This window comes from Lichenostomus cassidix, chromosome 1Aa, assembly GCF_008360975.1.
Source record: "Lichenostomus cassidix isolate B80296 chromosome 1Aa, HeHo_3.0, whole genome shotgun sequence".
Taxonomy (NCBI): Eukaryota; Metazoa; Chordata; class Aves; order Passeriformes; family Meliphagidae; genus Lichenostomus; species Lichenostomus cassidix.
The window spans coordinates 12,017,937-12,036,837 of NC_139480.1; the positions used below are offsets into that span (position 1 = coordinate 12,017,937).

At 35.8% G+C, this 18,901-nt stretch overlaps 1 protein-coding gene across 1 annotated transcript; it reads left to right on the forward strand.

The window, feature by feature from the left end:
- Positions 1-5,012: 5,012 nt before the first annotated feature.
- On the forward strand, positions 5,013-18,836 carry LRRC17 (leucine rich repeat containing 17). The gene is made up of 5 exons (XM_085040173.1): positions 5,013-5,656; positions 9,035-9,163; positions 12,176-13,050; positions 16,501-16,656; positions 17,915-18,836. Exons 3-5 carry the CDS (start codon positions 12,294-12,296, stop codon positions 18,316-18,318), a joined length of 1,317 nt encoding a protein of 438 aa, XP_084896299.1. The 5' UTR covers positions 5,013-5,656; positions 9,035-9,163; positions 12,176-12,293; the 3' UTR covers positions 18,319-18,836.
- The last annotated feature ends 65 nt before the right edge of the window (positions 18,837-18,901 follow it).

Genomic DNA, 18,901 nt, shown 5'->3' on the forward strand with positions numbered 1-18,901 from the left:
TCCATCTTGCATTGAGTGAGGGGATTCACACCTTGAGTTTCTGGTTCTTCTTTCTGCAAATTTAATGTCTAGGTTACTTTTGCACGTGACATATTTTTCATGGAGTAACTGACTTTAAGTTATAATCAAGGCAGACTATCGTTTCTTTTCTGGCATAATGCCCCACCTTTTAACTTATGCCCAGGTTGGCTTGCTCTTTCTTTTCAGGTTGAAGTAGCCTTTAAAACACATTCTTTGTCCATTGTTTTAAATATTTTTATGTTAAATGTCTTTTCTCTCCTTCTTAGGGGACTGTGGCACTCTTTGCACATTTTCCCTTGTGCAGAGGGATGCCAGCACCAGAGAACTGGCTTCAGCTCTGTCAAATGTGTTCTTAAAGTGTTTGTGCAGATCTCAGACAGACCGAATATGGTGTGGCTCATGACACTCACTGGCACTTTTAGCACTGTGGATGCAAATAATCTGGTGTGTTTTAAGCTCAGGACAAGTGTAGCATATTTGGTTTTTCTACAGTGTGTCTGTAACAGCCTGTGAAATGACAGAATGAAAACCCTACCATCAAAATAAATAGAGGAAATATTTACTGGTAGTGTATGGTGATATAAAATCCCATCAAGTCCCGTCCCTCTGGCAGCTGGCTGTGTTCAAGGTGGGGTCTGATAGGGTGCAGCTGTGTAACCCTGGATCAGGCTCCTCTAGGAACAACTATACTCTAAGAAACAGATGAGGCAGGAAAAAGAGCAGAATCTTGGGAGATTGCAGGGGAGGCTGCAGAGAAGGATTACACAGAAAGAACCATCTCATAACCACATGCTGGTCAGAGCACGTAGAGCCTGTTGGTGCTCTCCAGGCTCTCACACCACCTCCAACTGAGATGTGTCTATTGGACAAAACAACACTGTGACTTTGGGAATGTGGTTGAAGTGGATAACACATCAGTGAGGATCTGCAGATACTACTGCAGATCTCACCCATCAGCATGGATAGGCTGGATTTGCCCACCCCAAATTATAGCAAACAACCAGTAGCAGTGTAGGGCTACTATGGCAAAGGGAATAAATCCTCTTTTCCACTGGTACTGATCATCAGAAGATAAAATGTCAGTGGGGAAGGATGCCTGCTAGTTCTCAGAACATAATATGGAATTCAATTGTCCAGATTCTAGTTTTGTACTCACTATTGGTATATGCAACGTGGGGCAATATAATCCTGGCCTGTTCCATCAGCCCCTTCAGTATGTATGAAAGGGAATAGCTTAACGGTGAATATCACACAAGCAGCTGCCTGAGGGAGGTATTTAGAAATCTATAATTTCTGCTGATCAAGAAGCACCAATTGTTTTAACATGGCATGTCCAAATCATTCAAATAAGAGTTTATCTAACTCTGCAACAGGCTTTTTCCTCATTGGCTCTCAGGCAAGACAACAACAGAAAAAATATGAATCCTGGGATCTCTGTACAGCAAAGAGCAACAAAGATCCCAAGACAGGTCTGAATCACCTCTGGAGACCTCTCTTCCTCTCTAACTGCTATATAGATGTACTAATTTTCTAGGCACTACCTTAGGTGAGATGCCTAAAATAAAGTGAAATTCCCATTCTCAGAAGGAGAGATTGTAGATAGCAGGTAATCAGATCGAACTCAGCAATCCTGACAGAAATAGATGTCTTTTTCTGGAATTCAGAAAGGATTGCATAATGTTAAATGCAGTCTAAAGGACTTTTAATCTCTGTCTTAATCTCTGTCTTTGAAACAGAGTCAAAAACCACTGCTTGACATCGACATTTGATTCCACAAATAGCAGAAATCTAGTGTGTACTTCCATGCAGTCCAAACTAAATTAAACTGAAGGAGTTAATACCCCTGCACAGATTGTTTCTAATTTCTTTTTCACTTGAACTGGTTTTTAAATTAAAATGGAATAATAGAACCAGCATTAAGCTGAGAAAGTCCCAGTGGGAAGCATGCATTCAGATAAGATTAACTAAAATTAATGTATATTTAGATGCTTCTGCAAGAGTGTGTATTTCCCTTATTTTCCTTTATTTCTTGAACACTAAAATCTTACATTTCTTTTCTAAGGCCCCTATGGATTATCTATGAAACTTCAGGCACTCCTGAAAATAAGGTATAGAAATATGAAATTTTGTTGACATTTTAGTAAAACAAATGCTTTCTCAACTTACTTGGAATTTTGATGTTTAATAGACTGCCTCAAGAGTGAACAGCTTGGTTTGAGAATCAATGTTAGGATACATATGGAGTTTAATACTGCATTCTTTGCCCCAGATGAGTAAAATCCCATTTAAACCTCATCTTTCAAACCAATTGTGAGGGAGAATATTTTGAAGGTTTTGGATCCTGCAAAATTCTGCAAAACACTTCTCCTGCATGACTCAGTAAAATCATTATATAAATGTCTTATTTTTCTTGCATACAGAGATCAGATGTGAATGCAAAAATAAATTATAAATGTAATTTTAAAAAGGTAAAAAAGTAAAATATAACTCCTTGTCTGCAGGAGTTTTCAATCTAACATGTAAATGACTGACTCGGGTTTTATTCTTGATTGTATAATAGTGTACTATGATCTGAAATGAAAGTACAATCAAAACAAACGTGAAGCAAACCACAGCTAAAGATCTGTCCCCACAGATTTAGAAAATAATTGCAGTGAAATTATGAAATGTTTGTAAGAAAATCAAAGGTCATTTAATTTAATCTTTTTATATTTTCTTAATTATGTGTGCAATTTTTATTCAGGTTTTGGCTTTTTTGTTAGACATATACTACTTTAAAATTCTGTCTTTCTCCCAGAACCAATTGGATTTGTGGAACCCACCCTGCAAGGCAGAATGCTGCCTGCAGCACAGAACAGATTTTGAAGAAACTCTTCTGTGATTCCAGTACTGGCAATACACTGTGAGTGTAGAAATTGGAAAATCAGCATTCAGAATTGAGGAAATACTCTCTGGGGCACATGGGACTATCTTTCTTCGTATCCTGTCTTTGTCAAGAATCATAACATGAATTGTGACATCCTTTCAGATGTTTGGCATATTACACTGATGGCTTGACTCCACATGTTATTTTTCTTTTAATTTTCCACTGCCCCAAAAAAAAAAAAGAAAAAAAGCCTTATATTAACATACTGCTGAATTAGCATTTTTCTAAAAATAAATAACAGGGCATGTGTAACTTATAGTATTCTTCAGTTACACAAGTTTCTACTCGGGAAATGTAAACAATCATCCTCTTCTTCAACAAAACATAGCTCAGATTTGCTCCCCAAGTGATGGCCCCTTTTGTGTTGCTTGATATGTCTAAAGAAGCCAGAATTTGCTTCTTCAAATGAGAATCCTCCCAGTGAAGCCAGAGCAGGGGGAACACAGATGGTGGAAACTGGTGAAGTCTGAAACACGTAGGCTCCTCTGACATCCCCACAAACCGGATGTCAAGAAATTAAAGGGACAAATTAATTTTTCCCAGTGGCTTGTATTCTCCTATCCAGCTGTTGTAACCTACAGCAAGTGAGAGATGTAACACATTTTGGGCATGACATGCAGTTGCTTTATACCCTTAGGTCTTTTCAGTTTTCTGTCTAATAGCAGAAAATTTTGAACCTGTACTCTTCAGCTTCAGAAGCAGGACAAAGAGATCTTATGCTTTCTAGGTGGGCTTCTGAGAATGTCAGTGGTGTAATAGGGAACCTTTTGAGCAAGACACAAGAAAATCTATATTTTTATGTTGAGGCTCATTATGAAAATATTTACTGTCTGTGCCATAAGGATAAAATCTTAATTACTGTAACTTTATGCAAAACCCCCCATGCCTACAATTTATCCAGTATTATTACCATGTATGAACATAACAGTCAAAGAAAATATTGCCTTGTTATATAACACTGGACTAGAAAATGTCTGATTAATTCCCAGTATCCTGCCTGTGTTTAAATGAGCTAATTAAATGCCTTGGTCCTTAAGTTGCCAGTCACACAATGCTTAACACAATCACTCGTTTTACAGATGGGCTCTCTAAATAAATGTTCAAATCCTACAAAAGTAGTGGCAACAGAACAACTCATATAAAAAAAACTGTAATGTAAAAATGAAAGACAAGAAATATGAAAACAAACCCAGGAAAAATACACATTCTGTAGAACATTTTAAGCATCATTTCAGTGTTTATAGTATAGCTTCTCTGTATTTTTCCAACCAATTCTGAAATGTTATCCTTACAAAAGTTCCTTTTGGTTTAGTTCATCCAGTGAGGGGGAAAAAAACTTTTTAAAATGCCCTCTCCAACTGTGATGCAATTTGATGCTCTTTTTGGTTTTAACTGTTCACTTAAGTACATGGTCATAATCATCAAGCACTGTTCCAGAATCCCAACATGGAGGAAGCTTTTGAATTCCTTTCAGAGCTCTCAAATACACTGGCAAGCAAACCCACTGTCCCCTGAAGGGGGAGGATTGTGGTTTTCCCAGTGTGATGATGATGATGATGACTTTTCCCTGAGTGCTATTAGATCATGCTTTCTAGAGGCAGATCCCTATGGCTCACGACACTTCTAAACAAGGAGGAATGATGCTTTTGGAAAACAGAACCAATTACTGGCATTTTGAAAAAGTTACACAGAGGTAGGTAGTTCTTAACTTTCCTATAAACTCTGCCCTCATTTCAAATTTCACACTGTCACTGCACAACAATCTCAGCATGATTCTCATGAACAAGAAACAGATGCTCAGTAAAGAACAATCAATACAAGACTGTTGCCCCATCTGCCTCATCCTTTGTTCTGAAAAGGTTTTGTTGAATGGAAAGTTAAACTTTTATGTTCCTCAGGCTCCATCTCTTTATCATTTCACATGTGTTTTGTTATATGGAGAATCTTCTCAGTGTATAAAGAAATGTATGTGTGAGTCTTTACTTCACCATTTAGAGACTTTCATTGTCTTACAATTTGGCAATTCATATTGCTTTTGGAGTGTGTTTCAAGACACGGTAAATATATGAAAGTTTCTAAAACAGTATTGCATTCTAAAACTTTGGTTTCCTTTAGAAGTTTAGTAGGATACTAAAATAATCCAAAACGTAACTATTTTTAGATTGCAGTTATAAATACCACTTCAATTTATATATTAAACCAATGTAAAAGAGTAACAAAAGTTCACTTTTTAATTAACTTCCTTCTCAGGAAATCAACTGTAAATTTGTTGGATTTTTTTTTCCAGCACAGAGTGGCTTTTATTTTTTTGATATCTTAGTAAAAACTGCATTTTTAAAGCTCCAGATATAAACCTTCAACTAATAATGACATACAATTAGTCTATTTATGGCTACAAAAAGCAAGCCTTGTTCTCATTATGCAGTAAGTACTAGCTGTTTATAGATCTGACAGTTTGTTGGAAGTGATCCAAACCTATAGTGCTATTATTCCTTAGTAAAACTTAAACAGCTGTAGTCGTGTAATTCAAAACCCTGGAAGGCTGCTGCAGTGCTTGCTCAACTTCAGTATACCATGAATGCAGGATGCTGCCAGTCATATAAAAGATCCTCTGCTTCACATTATGAAAGAAAGAGGTGAACTACAAACCTGAATGCAACCTGGAATTTCCAAGCAGATGATCTTGTGACAGCCTTTTCCAGAGTCCAGGTATGGTAAAACTTTGTCTGTGAATTTTCTGCAGTGAGCTAAACTCACTTACTGTAAACTGGGGAAGCTTTGCAAAAAAACCCACAAAAAACAACAGAAAGCAATTTGTTACAATGGCATGATACAGAATCAAAAGAACATAAAATGCAATAGTGAAAGTTTTCTGAAAATTACTGTAAAGAAATGATGTTTAATATGAAATAGAATTATCTACTTGCTTTAGTTTGAAAGTCCATTTCTTGTGTTGCACTTTTTCCTCTGCTCCTTTTATTGCAAATTACTGGGGAATAGCACTATCATGCAAGATATTTCACCATATGAAACCAGTAACATTGTAAAGTTATTTCAAGTAACTGCAAAAGCATAGTTTTTTAACTAATTGGAATTTCTTTGTGTATACTTTGCAAGTATGACTTTTCAGTGTAAGTTTGCTGGACTGCCTTTGCCATTGATTTTACAAGCAGTGCCTGCTGCAAATGAAAAACAGATCTCTATCAAAAGACATTAAAAGCAGAAATGTGCAGTTAAAAATTCTCAAGTAATATAATTATTTAGAATACTACTATTAAAAGAATCTGAAAAACTGAAAGAGTTACAAAAGGGAATTAGCCAAAAGTGAGTCATGCAATTTTAGGTTTTGATCAGTTATTTTGGAAAACATTGATTTATACTAAACATTAGTTCAGAGAAAGCATAAGTTAAGCATTATTGTAAGTGGAAAATATTAATCAATAGCACTCTGTAAAAACAAGAATCCATACCCTGAAATTACTTCAATTTCCATCTGCAGGTTTTTATCATACTGAAAACTATTCATTTGACTGAACTACATTTCTAGCTGGAATAAATAACGATTACCACAAGCACCACAATTAAAAGCATACAGAAAATCAAAACCTAGAATTAGGATCTTCTGCTCTGGTAGACATTTAGTTGTAGTCATGCAGTTCTGCAAGTCAGCAAAATTAGGCATTTTGAAGAAGATGGGAACTCCCACTGAGAAGCTGACTGCTTAAGGAGTGGCATACTGACTTTTGGAACTGACTTTATACTTTCAATATAGAGTGGGGAAACATGCTAACTTGAACTGAACACAAAGGCAAAGAGATGCGAAGTGCAGAAAGAATGCTGTTATAAAAAAAATACAAAAATATTAAGAAATTAGATATAAGATTATATATTATCTGTGTTGTGCCTTATGGAGGATAAAATGCTTGTATGGAGTAGTATGAGAGGAAAAAAAATGACCTCTACACTTCACTAGCTCCTTGTTCCAATAAAGGATGTCTGATACACCACAGCAAATTGCCTGTGCAGCATTATGAAATGCAATACTGCCACCTCTAAGCACTTTGTGTCAGTTACCATAGCACACAGGACCTGTGCTGAGCTAATGCTTTTGGGATTGCCTTATGAAATGTTAATGAAAACTTTCTGCTATCAAATTCTTCACAGGACAGCAACTTTTTGCACATCCCCATAATCTCAGAAACAATGAGCTTTCCTTTTTGTCTAAAAATTGTCAATACAAAGATTGTCAGTACAATTGTCAATACAAAAATTGTCAATACAAAATCTTTTGGTTTTTAATCAGAAGCATCATGTATTAATGGGAAACTTTCATATTAACAAGGTACAAGATAACTGCAAAAGGTATTTTGTCAGAGAAGAATTTTTCTTTGCTATTTGTTTTTTACACAACAAAAAAATGATGTTCCAAATTTCAGCATAAATTTATGGAAATCTAAAAATACAAAATACCAGCCAACATGGAGAAAACACAAATTATAATAAAAGTAATACTGAAGAGGAGATGAGTGGTAGGAATGGAGACACTTAATGCAAAACTCTGCCAAAACAAATGCTAGTTATGTGAGGATATGGCATTTCAGACTAAGGAAAACCAAAAGTCAAAATGTATTATGCAAATGCCAAAGAAAAACATGTTTCTGAACTTTGTGGGGATGTTGTTGAAAGACATACATTTTTTTTCCTCATATGAAAGGGGAACAATATACAGCTATTCTTCAAATCCATATACATCTTTGTGCTGGTTGCTACTGTGCATAGCACACCTCTTCTCCTCCATGGCAGCTTTTGATCCAGTGATTCCACCTGCCAGGCAGCCTTCAAGTCTCGAGGAATACCTCTGAAACAGGAATGGCAGACTCTTGTAAGATTGTAAATTCTCTGCCTTCAGCTCACTGATCTTCCAAATAACTGTTTGGAAAAACTCTTTCCTTTGCAGTTGTCACACAAGACCTTGGCTCACACAATGCACCTATCCAAAATAAACTCTTCCAAAAATAATTTTAAAAGAATATATCTAACTTGCAAACTTCTTGCATCATCATGAGGAACTGGACATGCACAAGACATTTTTGCATAGCATTTTCTTTTAGAAGTTTCTGTAAAACTCTCTGCAATACATAGGGGAATCCAGCATATATTTTTTAAAGATACTAAAGAAAAAAAACTGCTAAGTGAAATGTATGGGGTATCTATTTCATTTTCTAAAGCAGAAAGAATCTTGCAAATCACTCAAAAAAGAGTATTTCTATCACACATGCCTCTAAATTTCCTGCCAGATTAAAACACTTTCATATTTCTGTTTCATTTTACCTTGACAATAGTCATAGAGTTCCATTACTATCGCTATAAAACAGATTTAAATAGAGAAGAGTTCTGCAGCTTTCTGATATATCTCATCAATTCATCCTGAACAATAAAAAAAATCCAGAAGTATATTAAAATTATATTTGTATTAAACAAGGGAAAAACCATGAATAAGTATCTCTAAGGCATCACATTAAATTTTGTAAATCACAGCCATTTTCTTTGGAAGCCTCAAAGTAGAATACTGAGAAACATGATGCTACTGTTGCTCACTTGAATTATGGTCATTTTATCATTTCAAACAATACATACACTGTACAGTCCTGCAGAGCACAAGAGACTTTTCACATGATTGAAGGTTAACACATGTTTACAGATTTTGCTAAAACAAGAATACTTTTAGCCAGTCCTGGTATCTAAAAACTCTGGTGAATTTTCCCCATGAACTCTGGTACATTTCTCTAACCAGTGATATAATTTTATAAAATATAATTTACTCAATGCTTCCTGTTTAGTTCTACCTTCTAGGTGGAACATTAAACTTGAATAATTATAAGGCTTCCGTGTTTTACTGACCTGCAGAAGAGGTACTACCCCTGTGGTTCCATTCTTATATAATGGGAACAAGTCTCCTAGTATGAAGATCATTTCACAATAAATGTCAATATAATACAAAGGCAAAAAGTCTGTACTTGTACATGAAAATATAACAGTTGAGTCTGTGTCTTTTTCCATGTTGTGGTCACCTTCTCACTATTTTAGTTATCAGGCACAAGGACCATCCAGATAACTGGAAACCCAATACCAACCAACTCTAAAGAGGAAAGTTTGTGCTTTTGAAATATATTCCTGCAACAAAGGATTTGAGAGAGGAGATATCAGTAAAAATAGGTATGTAGATGGAAGATAACCATAACCTGAAAAGGAGTGAAGGCACAGGGAATGGGGAGAAAGCTGGGGGGAATAATGGGGGAATAGTTATGAGGAAAATCTCTGAAACCTTCCATGCAAAAGCAGCACAAAGGTGTCTATGTAAAGTGTCTGAACATGAACACTTGTAGCCTGGGAATCAAACAGGGACCAAAGTCCATGCACAGGTGCAGAGCTGTGATTTCACTGGGACTCAGGAAATGCAAAGGGATAGCACATGGAACTGAAGGGGTGTGATGAAAGGTTCCAGAATATTTAGGACAGGCAGCCCAGAAAGGTGAGGATGGGCTGCACTCTCTGCAAAGTCATACCTGAAGGCATGGAGCTTTGCATTGGAATGGGTGACAAATCAACCAAAGCTTATTTGAAATGATCAGAAGCTATACCTATGAGCATTACATTGTGGTAGGTATCTGCTGCAGACTGCTTGATCTGCTTGATCAAGAAGAGATGGTGGATGAATCCTTTGGACTGACGAAGGAAGCCTTACTCTTGACTATCCTGGTTACTCACGAGAGGCTTTAGCCACTCATATCTACTGACAGAAAATACATCTGGGCATAAACAAGCCAGGAGACCTCTAGAGTATGTTGAAGACAATTTCTTGGTACAACTGACTGACAAGTGGTCTAGGGAATGTGTACTTCAACAGGTCAAGGGATGTGAAGATCTTGAGTGGCTTTGGTTAGTGCACCTGTGAAAATGAGAAGTTCAAAATCCAGACAGAATAGGACAAACTGTAGAAGAAAAAAATCTGTTGCCTGTTAGCAGAGTTTGGCTAGTTTAGGGATCTGTTTTACAGGATCTCATGGTAGACAGCCCTGGAGGGCAAAGTGGCCCAGAGGAACTCATCAACCTTTAAGGACAAGCTACTCAATTACTCTTCTGCCTCAGATTTTACAGCTAAGACTTGTCTGAAGGCTTCCCAGGTGCCTTGCTGGAGCCTGTGAGCAGTGTGTGAGAGTGAAGCAATACCCATTGTAGAAGTTAATGTCAGGGAGCACCTGAGGAAATGGGATGAGACAGGAGGCATCCAGGAGGAAGAAAGCTGTCTCTTGTCATTGAGAGGCCTCACTTGTTTTTGAAAGGTCATGATAATCAGAGAAGATTCCTAATGACTGGAAGATAGGAAATGTCACATCCATTTTCAGGAAATGGAAGAAGATCCAAGAAACTACAGGCCAGTCAGCCCCACCTGAGTCCCTGGGAAGGATATGTAGCAAATCCTCCTTGAAGCACTGTCCAAGCAACGAAGAATGAAAAAGTGACAGCAAACAGCCAGCATGAGTCTTTCAAGGGCAAATCATTAACATAAACTAATTTGATCGTTTCCTATGATGAAATAACTAGATGTATTGATAAAGGGAGAAAAGTAGCCCTTGCCTCACTAACTTGTCTATCCTAAACCATTTTTGTTTGAAGTTTTTGAACTGTATTTTACCTATGGTAACTTTTAAAAACTAGTGTGTAAATATTGATGTGTTTCTAGGCTAGAACATAGGATGTACACTTCACTACAAAGTGACTACAAATGATACCAAATTATTTTTATATACTTAAGACTAGAAATAGCCTATAAATGGATGAATCTATTAAGAAACCTGATTTCTGAACAAAATACTAATTTTATTTTTAGATTGATTTTACTATTAGAAAGAATTGCATATAACATTGTTTTTTCTAAGAAGTTATTAATTATAGCCAAGTCAAACATTGTTTTTCCATCAAGGAAGAGTAACGAAAAAAATGTTAAACTGAGAAAAAAATGGACAAATACATAATGGTGCTTGCATTCTTAGACACCTTTGAAATTAAAGCTCTTAAAAATATCAAGAAATTTAGTGAGACATTTTTAGAGTCCAAGTGGACTACTGAAGGAATAAAGGAAGTTGTAAACAATGCAGTATTAAAATACATTGTTGTTGACAGCTCCAGGCTTCTAATAACAACAAAAGCAGACTTTTGAAATTTTGAATCCTGTTTATCAAAATTAATTGAGATTGAATATATAATTTTCCCTGGTACTGTACAAAACCAATGAGAACTTCACAGATTATCTCTGAATCCTACTAAACTCCATTTTCAAAGTGCTTAAGAACACAAGTGTCTACTTTTTTGTCAGGAAGATTTGTGACCCAAATAACCAGAACATTTTTAAAAATCTTTCTTCTTGGTATAAATCAGAATTAGTAGGAAAAGTTTGTAGTTCTTATATTTAATCACTGGCATTCTCAGATATTTAAGTCTTGCAAATTTTTTAACTCACCTAAAAACCCCAAAAACAAATTACAAACTCCAAACCCAAACAAAAGCAAAAATACCCAACCAAACCAAAAAATGATAATATTAAAGGTGAACAGTTCAAATTCTCAATTTATGACATAAATGTAAGAGTTCCTCATACTGCTTTGGTCCATCTGGGTCAATAACCTGAGCCCATGGTCACAGCAAACCACTGACATGAAAGCACAAACCTCCCAAAGCTGGTGTAAACAGTCCTGAGAAAATGACTTAAAAGCAAGCCCCACCCTTGAGCACAAACTAAAACTGGGAGTTTGATGGGCCCTGGGTGGCTTTCTCTGATCTGGCTCTGTATGTGTTTCAGTTGTCCAACACTCAGGAAGCTGGAAAAAAACAGCTTCAAACTCCTCATTTGAGCTCAACTTCCAAGATTAACTTAAACGCAAAAAGCTCCAGCCTGATGCTGTTTTCCTGAACAAATGAGAATCTCCTAACAAATATCAGTGAGAAATTGATCTATATAGTTTCCCATGTTTAATCAAAATGGAAAACAGTAGACCGGAGTCAGTAAAAACTAACAAACATACAAAAAAAGATAGGACGTTAACTCTTCAAAGTATTTGTGAAGCTCCAAGTAGTGTCACAATTGAGTACTTGACTGCATATCATGTACAAGCCTCCATGAAATACCCATTTCATCTGTTCTAATGCTTTACTTTTCTTCCAACACAGGGAACCCACATACCCCAGCTGTGCCTCCTCAGATCCGTACAACACCCATCCAGGCTATCCAAAAATTTCAACTGTTCCAGCTGTCACAGAAAATAACTGGGGCCAGCTGAATGACAGGATGCAAGTAGCTGCTATTATACTACTAGTTCTTCTTTGCAATTCATCTGACTGTAGGAGGACAAGGAATAGGAGTTTGAGAAACAATGAAAGGGAAAACATCTTAAGGAGAGCATCCAGCACTGTTAAGCGCAATGCCCGAGGCCCAACATGTGATATTTACACTTACCTTCATGAGAAATACCTAGATTGTCAGGAAAGAAAATTGGGTTTTTTAGCACCTGATTGGCCAGAGGATATAAAACACATGCTGCTAGCAAGGAACAGGATTCGTAAATTGAAGAATAATATGTTTTCCAAGTATAAAGTACTGAAAAGTCTGGATTTACAACAGAATGACATAATAAAAATTGAGAGTGAGGCTTTTTATGGTTTGGATAAACTTACCACACTCTTACTTCAGCATAACCAAATTAAGAGTTTATCTGAGGAGATTTTTATTTATACACCCAGTCTAAACTACCTACGTCTTTATGATAATCCCTGGCATTGCAACTGTGAACTAGAAACCCTTGTTACAATGCTACAGGTTCCAACAAACAGGAATTTGGGAAATTATGCCAAATGTGTGCACCCAATAGAACTGAAAAATCAAAAGCTAAAGCAGATAAAAGCTGATCAGCTGTGTAGTGAAGAGGACAGGCAGGACCCCAAAAACATAAAACGGGAGAAGCCTGAACCTGTCAAACCAGAATTTGATTCCTCTTTGTGCCACATGTATGTGTTTCCTGTGCCAACTCTGAACTGCAAAAGGAAAGGTTTGTATCTGTCATTATAAATGAATTAATGATTTTAATAGTCTGTTTATTTAATCCTTACTATATTTATTCACATATTGTTTACTTCAAATGAATGTAGTACAAGTACTCACTTTACTTAAACTGATACTGTTATTTGTTTTACTCTTGTAACTACCAGCAATAAGTAGGAATTTTTTCTGCATTTTACCTCTGCTCTGCAGCTCCAATTCCACAGATATTCCTTAGTGCTCCAATATAAGTATCTAACAGGAATCAACAGGAATAAAACAAACCCTATTACTTAAGTCACTGAAGTCAAGGTCCAGCTCTTCACTAGTCTGATTGTACAACTATAAACATACTAATCAGTCAAATTACAGCTGCGCTGAAACTGTTGAACCCAGACAGAAAAACACAGTGTCTTTTCTTCCTTCATTGTACAAACACAAAGATGGCAACAACTTTGACAGAAGTGAGCTGTGAAGCAGGACTAGAGCAGCCAGCTGTGTTTTCAATCCCAAAGGAACCTGATTGCAAAGGAAAGCCTTTGCATCCTCACATTTGCTGCGCAAGATTTCTTCTACGAAAAGAAGAAATTGTATATTTGTGTTCATGAAAAAATACCTCCTCTGTGTTCTTCCTCCCAGCACCCAGAAAACAATTCAAAGTTGAAGGACCTTCAAGAAATACTTTTCAGACACTTGAATCAATTCCATCCCTAAATTTTTCTCAGGCCCCTAAGAGCCACAGTTAAGCCTCAAGGGTAAACCAGATGGGGCATATATCAACACAAAAGTGCACATTTACTTGTGCTTTATATTTCCCATATTTTATCCCACAATGAAACAAAGCAAACAACAAAACAATTCAGAAGAGAATAATTCCTTAACATAACAATTCTGAAATAAGAAGCATTGCTTGAAGCAGCCAACACTGTGAGACCTTTTCCCCAATTTTAGCAGAGTTTAGCCTGCAATACCAGATCACTGCACTATGATTTGTTCAACTAAACTTCCATTTGCTTTAAGAGCAACTTGATTTTATGTAAAAATCTCAGTGTGCCCTTACTCTTGCACCTTTATGCCCAAGAAAAGCTCAGAATTCAGTATAAGAAGATAATATATAAATATCAATGATTAACAATTTCAGTATTTGATTACATGGTTTATCTACTATGTATGTCATAAAAATGGTCTGTGTTCTTTACTTTTTTCCACCCTGTTAAACTTCTTTGTTGTCCCTCTGGCTCAATTTTCTCTTTGTTTTACAAGGCAGCTACTACATAATTTTTATTAATAATATATGCTGTTTTACCTGCTAACATTTATTATTTTTTTTAATATTCACCTATTTTACCTTTCCTTGTAGGTAGGATCTTAATTATTAGATTATCAATAATGATCTTAATTATCCTTCATAGGATCTTAATGATATCACTATTACTTTATGTCTCCAGTAAAATGTTGTTGAACAAAACCCAGGCATATATTAAAATCCTAATATAAGCAAAGACTGATTTTACAGCTCTCCTCACTTAATGGTATCAAAGAGATGAGCTGAATACATAAATACACTCCAAAACTTCCGGCAAGGAAAACACTTCTTTTTTTCTCTTTTTTCTCTTTTTTCTCTTTTTTCTCTTTTTTTCTCTTTTTTCTCTTTTTTCTCTTTTTTCTCATGGTTTATTGCCTTTAATATTAATAATGGAGGAATTAAGTGATTTCAGCCTCTACACAAGGGTACTAGAGGGTACAGGGACTCCCTCCTTCAGGTCAAGAACTAAGTATATCAATCCAGAACTTCCTGAATGCCTAGCATGGACACATTGAGTATGTTTCAATATTTTTTTGGAAGTACCAGATCTACTGTGCATATGCTTGACAGCTGGATGCAGATATCCCATGGATATTTGGTATTTCTGAACATATGGTAATCTTTGATGAAAGCATTGCACTTACTGTCTTTGTATATTAATACTGTACAGCAGATGTACAATTCCACTGGAATTTTCATCAGAAACAGGAGCATAATGCACACAAAATCCAGGGAAAACACAAATAATTTTCTAAATCTGTGTGGACAAGAATTCAGAGTAGAAAAAAGGTGCATCAGTTGCCAAACCAGTAAAATGACATGAAAAGCTGCAATCCATTATTCCTTTACAATGTGGGGAATAGAATGACAAGTAATCTATCACAACTAAGTGTATCTAAAGAGGTATGACAACAGGTCAGGAGCTTTCACTCAATGTCAGAAAGCTCATGAAAGAAACATCTCAAAAATACATTTATCCATGTGTACGTTCTCTTTTTTAAAAAAATTATTTACTTATATCTCATCAGACTAATGATATGCCAGACCTAGTGGTACTCCAGAACGAAATACTCTACGCCTTTGATTCTGTTTTACAAAAAAACAAAGCAAAAAAATTGGAAGCAAAAGCAATTTGTTTGCTTTTCTGCAAAGAACTTGTATTTGCAAGAACAGTTGAAAAAAAATCTGCTTTCTAGTACTGCCAAACTCTCCAAGTCTCTAAATTCAAGCATTATTTGCATTCATTTGGTGATAAATAGGCCTTGAAACTTTGACATCTGCAGAAGCAGGAAGCAATCCAATCACAGCAGGCTGGAGTAGTAATAATATTTATGTATTTATAATACCAAAACTCTGCTCATAATCAGATATAAGGCAGGAAGACTCTGATATGTTGCTTTAGTCTCAAAAATACCTAATTCATTAGACATCTTAAGAACTTCAGAAGTACAGTGACCACACAAATTCCAGCACAGATCCAGAAACTACTTGCTTTCATTGAAAGATGGTCAAATCAAAGATACTGCTCATTTTCTTGTAGTGACAGTGCAGGATTAGAACACTCATTGAGCAAATATAATAATCCGGGAGATTAGGTTTATTAACATTCCCTGAGAGGGTTCAAACCACAGTCTGCACTTCTCAAGCATTGGCCCTAACTACTGGACTAGGAGCTATTCCTTCTGGAGTTCTTTTGCAAGGAACACTGTAAGGATATGAACACCAGTAATGAGATGCCCTCACTACTTTGGAAATGCCAATGATACAAGTAGGAGAGAGAAGCAGACAGAATGCTACTCTGCTGCCTGGATAGTTTTTTATATAGTCACTCTGGTTTATTTTCTTTAAACAATCAAGCCCTTCATTATTTACCCTATCCCTACGTGAATGGTCTAGCTTTACTAAAATAAAAATATAAAACACAGAACGAGGCTTTACTATAAGCACTAATGAAGAGAAATGTAAAGGCACAAGCAAAGAAAGAATGAAATTCAGAAGTTGAAAAAACATGGTGGCACTAATAGAGGGGTAAAAGAGAATGAAAACAAGAAACTATGTAAGACTGACAGTACTCTGTCTGGTATGCAACTGTGATACCTAAGCATTAAGAATAATCTAAAGCTGATACAAGCCATGTCTTTTTTATTTTTTAAGATTTAAAGAAAGTTCCAGGTAACATACCTCCAGATATAGCTAAACTTGATTTATCCAACAACAAAATTAGACAGCTACGAGCCAAGGAGTTTGAAGACGTCAGTGAACTTAAGATATTAAATCTAAACAGTAATGGAATAGTATACATTGATCCTGGTAAGAATAATTTTAAACATTCATTAAAAATTATATCTGTTTTATTGATTATAAACTTTGATAATGTCTCTATCAGATATATACCTGGGGGGGAGAGGATTTAAAAACCTAGAAGTTGGTGCAAATTTTATCTTTCGTACTATTCAATTAATAGAGTAAAGATCTTCACTGAAATATATTCATAATGAAAGTCAATACAGAAAGACACATTTCAGTTGCCCTTTCTTAATGCTAAACTAACCAACTGCAAAAGGTAATTCTGGAAGCTGAAGGCTAACAGTTTTCCAAAACGCTAAGTAGTTGAATGATTTTTTAAATATATTTGCCACATCTAAGAAAACATGTCATATAATAAGGCTACTTTTCAATTATATTGGATGATAACAGACAAACCAAGAGGATTTAAACTCTTTTTGGTTAAAAATCACTACAAATAATTGCTTTTAAATTATATTTTATTAGAGCTCAATTATCCTTTTTAGCAATTTGCTTACAGCCTGTGGGTATTTGTGTTTTAATTATGAAAGCTGACATAAGGTGGGAGAGAGAGGAGAGAGAGAGAGAAAGAGAGAGAGTGTATCAAGCAAAAAGAGCCTCATCTAGTACCCTCTAGGCAATTAAATATCATCAGAAAGTTGTAATATCAGTAAAATGGTACCTATGAGATTTAGCATTACGTAGTTGATATATTTAAGACTTCTGCCATGAAAGGAAAAAGTATCCTTGCAAAAAATATGAACTGCTCTCTGAAATGCAACTTGCAAGCATTATTATGAAGCTCCATGTTTACTCCATTCCAAAACTTGAAATACTAATTTAAAGGCTCTATACATGCACACAAATACCTATATACATACAAAAATTTCTGGCCATGCACGTTGTCTATTAATAAGTGTCCATATTCCTACTTCTGTATCATGACAACAACAGTAGGATTGAATGAGCAAATCAGGCATTCATCCACCTCCACTGTCTCTATTCTACACTCAGGCAGACTCATTAATTGTTTTATAGCTTTACCAGCAGAACAACTGCCCTAATATTTCTCACTTCTGAAGGTGCGTGCCATATTTTAAAGTTCACTGTTTGAGAAGCCCTTTTGTAGCCTTTAGCCAAAATAAATTTAAAAAGCAGTAACGGTGTAAATATTATGTTTTGCCTGTTGCACATATGTAGATATTTTTCCTTGTCACAGATATGAATGTTTCATTCTAAGTTATCTTTATAAGGTACCAATAACTATTTTTCTATTGACTAGCTGCTTTCTCAGGCCTCAATAACTTAGAGGAGCTCGATCTATCAAACAACAGCTTGCAGAATTTTGAATATGGAGTCCTGGAAGATCTTTACTTTCTGAAAATACTGTGGCTGAGAGATAATCCTTGGAGATGTGATTACAACATTCATTATCTTTTCTACTGGCTGAAGCATCACTACAATGTTCACTACAATGGCCTAGAATGCAAAACGCCTGAGGAATACAAAGGATGGTCTGTTGGAAAATATGTTCGAAGTTACTATGAGGAGTGCCCAAAAGACAAGCTTCCCATTTATCCAGAAACTTATGACCTGGACAAAGATGATGAGGAATGGGAACGACACAAAGAGCAAACAGTTCAGACAGTAAAGAAGCATGGTGTAATTGTCACCGTGATAGGCTAATAAGGGAACTCTTTTCCTTAGTACATTTAAATATTTGATACTTTGAAAAGGAAAGACATGCTGTTTACATTTTTTCTAATTATACTGTTGACTTGTCGGACTGTCTGCCTACAAATGTCTGTTTGTTGCAGATAATAACTACAGGATGGCATTATTTCTACACCATCCTTCATCTAGTAATTGTTTTTCACGATTTGTTCTGGACAAATTTGTTCTTGTGAAATATTTTGGCAAATATCTGAAACTATACAGTAGAAATCGATAGACACAAATGTACATAATATGATGAGAAGGAGTTGTCTTATGCATGAACACAGTTTATGTGTTCACACAGATATAGCTGCAGGGTGACCAAGACACATTTTTCTTGAATGTATTGACAGTTCTTTGTATCTACCACTTTCCTGAAATAGTCCCAGAAGACATTTTTAAGATTTTTGTATTTACTTCCTGTTGTTTTATTGTAGACCTAAAAAATCCAACTTAAGAGAAATTTTAAATACAATGCTAGACAAAGAGGAATGGCAGTTGTTATACTAATTAGATTTCAAACACAGAAGGGGGATTCTACTTGCTGATTTAC